The sequence below is a fragment of the Passer montanus genome, unplaced genomic scaffold (genome assembly GCF_014805655.1).
Source record: "Passer montanus isolate IOZ18808 unplaced genomic scaffold, ASM1480565v1 scaffold10, whole genome shotgun sequence".
Taxonomy (NCBI): domain Eukaryota; kingdom Metazoa; phylum Chordata; class Aves; order Passeriformes; family Passeridae; genus Passer; species Passer montanus.
Window position 1 is genome coordinate 26,790,472 of NW_024356505.1, and position 10,508 is coordinate 26,800,979.

Sequence of the window (10,508 nt, forward strand, 5' to 3'; positions counted from 1 at the left end):
TCCCCAGGTAACCGGGGTCAGGAAACACGGCTGAGGGGAGCTCAGGCTCTCCAGGTGAGCCGTGGAAACACGGCTGAGGGGAGCTCAGGCTCTCCAGGTAACTGGGATCAGGAAACACGGCTGAGGGGAGCTCAGGCTCTCCAGGTGAGCCGTGGAAACACGGCTGAGGGGAGCTCAGGCTCTCCAGGTAACTGGGATCAGGAAACACGGCTGAGGGGAGCTCAGGCTCTCCAGGTGAGCAGGGTCAGGAAACACGGCTGAGGGGAGCTCAGGCTCTCCAGGTGAGCCGTGGAAACACGTTCCCCACACGATGCCACGCTCCAGACAACGCTGCACATCTCCGGCACCAGTGCGGTGCCTCCTGCTCACACGGACCGTCCCAAACTCCTCACCTCTGCTTACAAACGGGCTGGGGCAGAGAAGAACATGTGGAAGAAATAAAAAATCTAGGCAGATTATGGCTGCAGGCTAGAGGAAGGTGGTTCGAACAAGAGTATAAGCCATTATGAATGGCCAGTTTTATTCCATTGCAATAAATAAACCTAGACTTTGACATTCTAGTTTTTGTGTAGTTAGGAGACAATAGTGTGATGGCACAGAGCTAGGCATCATTTGCTCATAATTCTCCCTTGATAGAAGTCAGTCAGAAAGTATAGACTAGCTGAAAAAAAGATAAAGGTATTAATGTGAGTTTCAATGCACTGTTTGATCTATAGTGCTCTTTGACCTCAATAGCTGTTAGCATCTGCATTAAAAATTGTTTAAGCTTTTTAAAACTCAAGATTACACCTGGAGATATGTCAAATATTTAATGTTTAATATCAAATGTCAACATAGCACAACTCTATAAATATAGAGGCAAATAATTACTTATAGATAATATAAGGAGTTTTAAACAGGAAGACTTCTTCTAATGGAGTTGAATTTTGCTAGTTCAATGCCTGTTCAATGTGACACATAATCTTTATGGCTCATAACTCACCATGATTAGATTAATAAAACCATTTCAACTCCTGTGAGTCCACAGAAGTGCCAGGGATTCTTATGCCTTTTAGGAAAAAAAAAAAAAAGTGCCTTTATGTTCAAGAATGAAAATAATTTAACTAATTATACCTTTTCTGCAAGCTCTGGGAATTTCATCTACAGAAGACAAATGGAAAGTGATACAAACTGCCAACATACAATGAAATGCTAGATGTTTTTTCTCTTCAAGCATTCCTATGCCTTTTAGGAAAAAAAAAAAGTGCCTTTATGTTCAGGAATGAAAATAATTTAACTAATTATACCTTTTCTGCAAGCTCTGGGAATTTCATCTACAGAAGACAAATGGAAAGTGATACAAACTGCCAACATACAATGAAATGCTAGATGTTTTTTCTCTTCAAGCTCAAGCTGAAAAAGTGATAAACAAACCATCTCTATTATAATAGTAAAAAAGAGAAATTTAAGAAGTTACATATAGTGCAAGAGATAAATCATGAGCACATTGACAGATGTTACTTACATGAATATAAAAGGGAGATTTCATCATTAAGTCAGATGAACTGAGTAATAGTTTAAATTGTTACTTGTAACTCAGCTGTTCTCAGAGGTTTACTTTGGTTAGAAAAATAAAGGTAATTGAGTGACTGGCAGAATTTATTACTTGGCTTCAAAAGACCATTTGTAAAGCCTTTTAGGTCACATTTCAAAACTAATAATATAGGGAAGAGTGCTTTTTGTTTTGGGAAAAAAATCTAATTAACTATTTGAAACAGATCACAAATGTATTGGGAAAAAAACTGCCAAAGATTACATCAAAGTTTTTATGACATAGAGGAATCAGATCACAGATTAGGCAAACTTATTTATTTATCCCATATATTGCTTTGATATATATGAAAGGAGCAAGTTTTATCCATTAGAGGTTCTCATCAGAAGATTCACATGCATTTATGAACTGAAAAACTCAACACTTTGTTTATGACATATTATGACTAACACTGTTATTTCTTTTCTTATTTTTGATTGCTGTTGATCCCAACTATTCTAACTAATGTTTTTATGTTAAGTAACTCGATGCTGCACACCCTAATTACCTACTGCACTCATAATAATCTTGTTTATTTAGAAACATCTTTGCTCTCTAGCCTGGGCAAGGACAGCTACTGATTCTCTTAGATAATAATCAAAAGCTGTTTGTTTATAATCTTCATTCTCCAAATTCCCTGAAATTAATTTTATGATAATTTTAACCCAGTTAGAAGCTGATGAAAATGGATTTGGAATGGTACTGATGCTAAATCTAAAAGAATAGTATTTGTAGCCTAATAAAATACTTCTTTTAACCTTGCAAAATGACTACTTGTAATCTTTGAAAGTGATATCCTTCTTGCTTCTGGTTTGTGTCTCATCTCTGCAGAAGTGTTACTGGTTCACTGGCTGGGGATTCTGCTTGCTGTGCAGGGAAGACTGTGGCACCACAAAAAACCCAGTAAAAAAAGCAAACCAGGAAAGAGACGTAAATGGAACAAAAAAGTGGAATAAGATTTGCTTGCACATTAAGATCAAAGTCTTTACCAAGCTACAGTCCTCTGTTATAATTAAACTATAATGGCCCTCACATCCATAGGCCACCCTGGTTTCACCATGCTGCTGCAAGTATTTTGTTACCAGCATCCTTTCATAAAACTATTCACAGTTATGTCATATCTGAAAGCCAAGGCTGTGAGTCAGGACTAAACTTCTTCACTGCCAGTTCGTATCCATTTCTTTTTGGCCAACACTGCCTTTCACCAAAGGAGCTCTTCTTGCTCCCTAGTATTTAATCTGTGATTTATTTTTAGGGATCCCTTCTCAACCTGAGGTAATGCAACCTGTTAGGTAATGCAAGCCAAGAGCAGTTGTCTCCTCTTGTTAGACAGCCACCAGTGCCCTGATCATTCTCATTCCCCCTTGCTCTCCTTCCAGTCAACATCCCTAAGCAACAGTGAACAGAGATGTGTACAGTATTCCAGATTAAGTTTCACAAGTCCTTTCTTAAATATTTATTTTGTATATGTACTCACCTGCTGTGTTCTAGGATCCTCTTTGTCCTTTTGAAAGTCACATCACATCAGAAACACCAGTGCTTCTGCCTCTGAATAGCATTTGTGGGTCTTCAGTCCTGCTGGTTTCCCTCAGCTGAGATTATGCTAATAGTGGAAATACTGACCTGCCACCAGGTGGATGCCCTTTCATTTAGCACTGTTGAATTTCAGATAGTCACACAAGCAATTCTGTCTCTAGTCTTCAGATGTTTCCCATATGGCATTTAAAAAATCTTTAAATGCTGCTTAGCTCTCAGTCTTTAAGTCAGTAGCACAGCTAGTGCTGGTGTAATTACTGAAAATATTAAAGTCAGTCTCAAGATGGATCTTTGAAGTACTCCACTAGTAAGTTTCTTTCAGTGTAACAGTTTCTTTAAATCATTTTTAGTAGTCTCTCCCCATCATCATCTTTTGTTTCTTGTTTTAATCCCTGTCTTAATTGGATTGGTAATGACTCATACCATGCAGTATCAGAAACTTTATTTAGATACTGCAAGATCAGATGTACTAAATTTCCTATAGTGACTTTTTATCAAATTCAGGTAGTCATACACAAAACCCTCTATGTCCAGGTCTGATATAGTAAGCTGACTGTATCTGGGAGTCTATTTCTGAATTTCTAATTGATTAATGCTTAATTTTCATAAAATTGTGCTTACCTATTAATCACAAGTTGAAGAATGTTTATTTTCACCTATGGATAATGTCACTTTACTAACTATTGCTTCTTTGCAACAATGTTAATGCTTCCATTACAGCAGAATAAATACTGAAATGCTTAAATTGCTAAAATCCTGTTTTAAAAATTTCTGTAGATATTCACTGGAAGCCTCAGGAACACTAATTTATATTTCAGGCTAAATAAATGTTCCATTCTCATTAGAGTTACCAGTATAAACCTATTAACTGGAGAGTATCTGTCCTTGATTTCTTCCAAAAAAGTGAAAAATATTTCAGATTCAGGCTGATTGTTAAAAATGCTTTTTAAAAATTGTCTCTTGTTATATTAGAACTTTTAAAATTCAGATCAGAAAAAATAATTCCATATTGTACACTTAGTTGTGGTAAAGTATGTTAAGGAAAGGTTTGGTTATTTACGCAGACTAGGACATCATTCAGGATGAATTGATGTCATCCCTCCTCTCTAATGGCTCTACCTGTATTATTTTTCATGTTAAGACAGTGGAGTCAAACAGCTGTGATCCAACCTTGCCGTAACAGTTAGCTCTGTGCTACATAAATGGAAACAGAGCAGGTTTTTAATTGGGATGAGGTAAGCTCTCTCCCTCCATTTCATCAGGGAGTTGACAGGACTTGCTGAGCTGGTTATGTAGCATTTAACCACAGCCCTTTCCCACAGGAAGGACTTGGCAGGGGAGCAACAAAGCTGGTAAATGTAATTACCTGCTATTCTGTGACTCTCAAAGTATGCATGATGAAATGTTTTCTGTGACACTCGCTTCTAGCTGCAAAATGATGATCCCTCCTTTTGCTGCTTATTGATGGCAGAAAGGCAAGGAAAGGTGGGCACTGCAAGGCTGTGGGGGACAGAGGGGATGACACTTGCCATGGAATCAGTCTGTTTCCCAACACTGAGGCCACACATGGTAGTGCTGGCTGCTTGCTGCCTCAAGGAGCATTTTTTCACTTCAAGAATAGGCAGTATTGCACCTTCTTTTCTACCACAGTTATTTTACGCTTCCAATTTTTATCAAGATTAAGCTATTAATAATATTTCCTGCAATTGTGAATGGTGATTTCCTGCTTCTGGTATTTCTGTATTGCCCATTTCTTCTACCTCCTTCACAGTCTGTCCTTGTCAGAACTGTGTTCTGCTCTTAGTCTTAGCCAAAGTATCTTCTTTCTTGACCCTAAATTGCCATTAACCAACATGAAAGGGAGAGAAGGTGACTGATGTCCTGTAACTGACAAAAAATCAGACATTGTGAACACTTTTATATCTCATCAGGTTTATAAAAATAGAGAACTTTTCTAAACATCATACACATTATAAAATTTGCCTATGTAGCATTATTACCATGTTATTAAAATTTCTTTTCAGAGGAAACAGCATTGTTGATTCCCACCCCCCACTTTTTTTATCCTGGTTTTTATCCTGGTATCATCTTAAGGCCCTGTGCACAATGATCACTACAACTGCCATCTACACTCTGAGCAGAAATGTGAGGCTTGATCTGCGTCATCGCTCACATTTAGAGACTCACTTATCAACTGGGATACCAACTGAGCCCTTGAGACATGAGCAAATGTCTATATTTATCACCAACAGCCCTTTTTCCACAAACTCTTGCCACATGATGTCATAGCACTGGTTGCATCTCAAATGCCTGGTGCACCCATACAGTGAATAAAATTTTAAGATATGCAGAAGCTGAACAACAAATTGTGAGGCAAAGCTCTCTGAGACATAGCCCTTGTTTTATGCAACATTTTCACACCTCAGTGTAAGTGTGGATACAGTTTTCCTCCTTTTTATGTTAGCATAGAGGATGAAATAAACTCTTTAGTTATTACTAACACTTAGGCTGTCACAAAGCAGGTGGCATCAGGAGTAGAAAAAAGACACTGGGAATGGGAAAGAGCAGAATTGGTTCTTTTTGCAGTTCTGTTGCCTTGTAACAGATTTATAGATTCACTGACCATAGCCCAAATAAGTTACCTGTAACTGGTAATATTATGAAAGAAATGGCATGATATGATATGATATGATATGATATGATATGATATGATACGATGTGATATGATATGATATGATGATATGATATGATATGATATTATATGATATGATAATCTGCAGGCAACAGAGGATGAAATTGATGTTTTGTCAGTATGTTCCTTCTAGCTGAAGTGTATATATGCATTTCTTCCCTGTATTGGAAGTTTCTTGATGTATTTTTCTATTTTCTAATAATTTACAAATTTTTGACTTGGTATACCACTTCAGATTATTAGTATAAATTCAACATTTCATCTTCAACTTACATACAAAAAGTTATTTTGTATGTAATTCTGTATGGAATTTGTATGTAGTTACATTCATTAAATACTTCAGTGAGAAATATCTTTATCTGAAGGGCTGTTATGTCAGCATAAACAAAAACAAAACAAAAAAGAAGCAGTGGAAATGCTTATTTAGTGCATTTCACTCCATCATTTTAGCCAACTTCTTTCTTCACTAGCAAATGTTCCTGGTGATGTAATTAATTTGTTTCTTCCATGTCAATCATGTATCTACTACACGTTAAAGTTAAAATTAGTTCTACTCTCATGCATTTCATTTTACGTCAGTGAATACCACTGTTGTTCCACAGCTGTTTTTGTGATTGTGGTTTGCCTTCTAAACAATCTAAACTATCCTTGGAATGTGCAGGGTAACCAGCGATAACAGTAATGTCAAGAGAAACTTTAACCATGGGAGATGTTTATGCTTTATTACTGCAGAGCTTGTTTTGAGATCTATTCTGTAAGAGCAAAGGACTGGACATTACCCTGCAATGAGTGAATCAAAAGCTCAGGAAGATTACTCTGTGGAAAACAGTGAAGGGCAAATCCATAGCGTGCTCTTCTCACTTTCCAAACACCTCTGGTGTTTGTGAGGCCACGACCTGTAGGGAAAAGTGGACAGAAGCTGGAAATACAGGAGTATTCTGGAAGTAACTGATACATGGGTTGTGTTTTAGCTGGGTCATAATAAAGCAAAATTTAGTTTTTCTTGGAATTAACAGCAGTTCTATATGTATCTGAAAGAAATTTTAAAGACCAATATTCTAGTAGTAAAAGGTACTAAAGGCAGAACCATGCATCCCTGGCTTTTATAGAGACTATTGCATTAAAGGCATTCAAATATTTCTTTGAAATTCCTATTTCACCAGAATTGTACTTATAGCACTTGATCATTCCAGATCATGCACCTGTTCGTGGTGGATGGCCCTCCATGGAAGTGTTCAAGGCCAGGCTGGATGGAGTTTTGAACAACCTGGTCTAGCAGAAGGTGACCAGGAGCTAGGTGATCTTTGAGATTCCTTCCAATCCAGGCCATTCTATGATTACTCCCTGGTGTAGTCCATGGTTTAGGATGCTATGGTCAAAACCTGTCAGATATCTAAGAAAATTACCTTTAGGAAGTGCTGATTCCTGGTAACTCCTAGTATGAGATGCTTCTGTGGCAGAGGCTCAATGAGATTTTTGTCACTGGTCATCCAGAGAAACTGGATTCCCCTCAGGTCAAGTATGTGTGACTAACTCTGGCTGCTCAGTGATGAAAAATGTTGGTTGCATTACACTGTCAGTACTTAATAACACAGGTAAAACACACCAAGGTGAGCTTCTCTTTCCATTTACTTCACACAGGACATAATAAAGATGTCAAAAGTAATATACTATTAACATCAAGACAATGGTTACAATGTTTGTTTTGTCTCTCAGTTACCTAGCAACAGATCTTGATTGTATTTTAACATTATTAGTAGGCCTATTTTGTGCATTTTAACTGAAAATTTAGGAAAGTCATTATATCTGCTTATAAGCAAATGAAAAAAACAACAAGCTATCTGCCACCATTATAAAAACCTAATGGCATATCTAGCATGTGTTTCAGGATATTCCTTGTTCAGACAAACAAGTTTTCCTATCCTGAATATGCTACATTAGAGCATCAGAATACTAGTACAAGGGTAATTTGGGCGTACAAAAATCTATTTCTCTCCTCAAATGAAGCATCACAAACTTCAAGTCATACCTCATTGTAGCCAACAATCGGAATTAAACAGCTGCCCATCCATTAATGTACCACTGTTCCAAATAACCTACGGATCTGGAGAGGCAGAAGAGTCATTAGCAGGAGTTTCTATAATATCCTAGAAGAAAGAAATTTGCAGTACTGAGCATTCAAAATGCAGCACTTGCTCCTGCCAGAAGTGCTCTTATTCTGCTGCATCCATTTACTGCTCTCTTAAGAGAAAGAGCTGCCTTTCCCTCCCCTCTCGCTGTTAGCAGACTATTGAAGACTTTAAACCACTATCCTGTATTCAGCTCTGACATTTACCAGAAGACAGAACATTCACTAAACCAAACTACAGATAGCTTTTCTGAAAAAAAAAAAGGCATCAAAAGAACTGGTGAGCATTAAGTAACATACATTATACAATTTTATAAATGACCAAACACACAATGAAGAGCAACTGGCGTATTTTAAACCTACTTGAAAGGGGCAATTTCCAGTAATTTTACATTAATTCTATCAGTATATATATAAACATATATATGTTAACTTGGAAATAGACACTGTCACACTTGGAAGGGGTAATTTCCAGTAATTTTACATTAATTCTCCTATCAGTATATATATAAACATATATATGTTAACTTGGAAATAGACACTGTCAAGTTTTGATTAAGAAATAAAACTAGACTGGAATCTTTGCTTCAAGCCTCCATTTCAAGGAGGAAAGATTTCAATTTACTGCTATTTGGTCAATATATATTTCTCTCTAAGTAATGATCACTCCAGAAATAAAGACTCACTGACTGGGCTCACAAACTATATTTAAAACAAAGTTCTGAACATTCTGAAATACAAGAGTCACTCTGTAATTTCAGAGCAGTTGTAATATCTTATCCCACTCTAACAGGCTGCCAGAAATGCTCCTGGATAAGGCCCATCACCATTTGTTCTAAAGATATCAACTTTTTGGCTGGGTCTCTCAGGTAACTGAGGGCATTTTGGCTTCGATTCATATCTGATATTCTTCTTACATTTCAGCTTCCAAGGCAAATATTTTGGATATGTATTTAATTTGTAAAATTTTACTAAAAGGTTCCCAGTATTGCATGCAATAAACTGCTGTGTTTTATCCAGAGTAAAAAAGATGTGAAAACTTTTACCGTAAATATCCACATTACTTTGTATGAAGGATTTGAACATTTTTTTCTCCAACATGTAATTTAGCTGAGTGAGTCATAATATGTTTTCCATGTAAAGAGAATGAAATTCCATACTGTGTTACTGGTATCCCTGGAATTAACTGCAGAGACTGAAGATAGGAAGTATATCCCTAAACATTGATACAAAATACAACCAAGGCTCCAAAGAAAATTATTTTGGACCTTGCAGTATATTGCAACTAATCCTCTTATTCTGTCTTTTTAATGGATGTAAATGCAATGAGGAAAAGAAAGTTTTCAGAATATCCAATAAAGGGTTTTCTGTTTGTTTGGTTTTTTTCTGTTTGTTTTTAAAGTTCTACAATCTGCTTGGACTACTAACACTTTCCTGAAGATACGTGAGGCTGTGGGATGGCATTCAGAGCTGTTTTTAAGTATCACTTTGAACTTTCATATGTCAGTACCTTTTTTCCCTGCTGTGTTAGGAATGACTGTTAGCATTTGATCATAGTGCAAACGGGTGTTTCTTGGTCAGCATGCCCGTCAGAACATAGTGAAAACGGAGAGTGTACAGATCTCATCATCGTCCCTGGACAAAGGCTTTATGACTATATTTATACCGCAGCTAAGGCTAGAGGACATGGCTTAATTTTAAAGCGCTATCTGCATTAATAAACCAATTATCAATGATCTTGACGAGACCCATATTTCAGACGTTAATACGTGCTGGTTTATACCACACACCTTTGTATGCAGGCAGTGCATTTCCCAGAGTGGCACGGCAGGTGCACGAGCAGCACTGTCCACCCCGGGCGGCTCTGATGAGCACGATCCCGGCCGGAGCCGCGCACCGGAGCCGCGGCTCGGAGCGCACGCAGCCGGCGGGCGGAGCTCGCTGACGTGCGGCAGCCCCGCCCTCGGCGCTCCCGCAGCTTCCAGAAGGGCCGGGGCCCGCGGGGGGGCCGGCCCGGTGGCGCAGTCGGAATTGCTGCGGCCGCGGGGCCCGGCCGGGGCGGGGCGGGCGGTGATGCCCTTGTTTATTTTTACCCGGGCGGTTCATCCTCCTCGGCAGCCCCAGCGCGGCCCCCGCTGCCGCTCCCCGCCCCAGCTCCGACGGCGGCGCCGCCTATAAAGCGCCGCCCGCGGGGAGCCGAGGATGCAGCTCTACAGCTCCGTGATCACCCACTACCCGGCGGCCGCCACCGCAGCAGCCGCCGCGGCCTCGCCGAGCTCCGCCGCCGTCTTCAAGGTCTCCTTGTCGCCGGGACCCTCCGCCGCGGAGGCACCGAGCGCCGCCGACGCCGCGGGCCCGAACGCGGCCGCTGAGAGCTCCGGCAAGGACAGCTTCGTTCCCGCGGGGGGCAGCAGCAGCGCCGCCGCCATGCCCGCCTTCTCGTCCTGCCTGGAGGTGATGCCGAGCGGCCCCGCGGCGGGGCCGGCCGGGCGGCCGGCGGGCGGCCCGCAGTTCAGCTCCTGCGCGCAGGTCACCGTCAGCCGCCGCCGGCCGCTGGAGCGGATCCCCCCCCCCCCCCCCCC

At 40.0% G+C, this 10,508-nt stretch overlaps 1 protein-coding gene across 1 annotated transcript in view; it reads left to right on the forward strand.

Moving 5' to 3' along the window:
* Nucleotides 1-9,980: 9,980 nt before the first annotated feature.
* OTUD1 (OTU deubiquitinase 1) overlaps nucleotides 9,981-10,508 on the forward strand; it is a 2,593-nt gene continuing 2,065 nt past the window's right edge. The window contains exon 1 of the mRNA XM_039707971.1: nucleotides 9,981-10,508. This exon is cut by the window's right edge and continues 2,065 nt beyond it. Within this exon, the coding sequence (XP_039563905.1) occupies nucleotides 10,129-10,508 (380 nt within the window). The 5' untranslated portion in view covers nucleotides 9,981-10,128.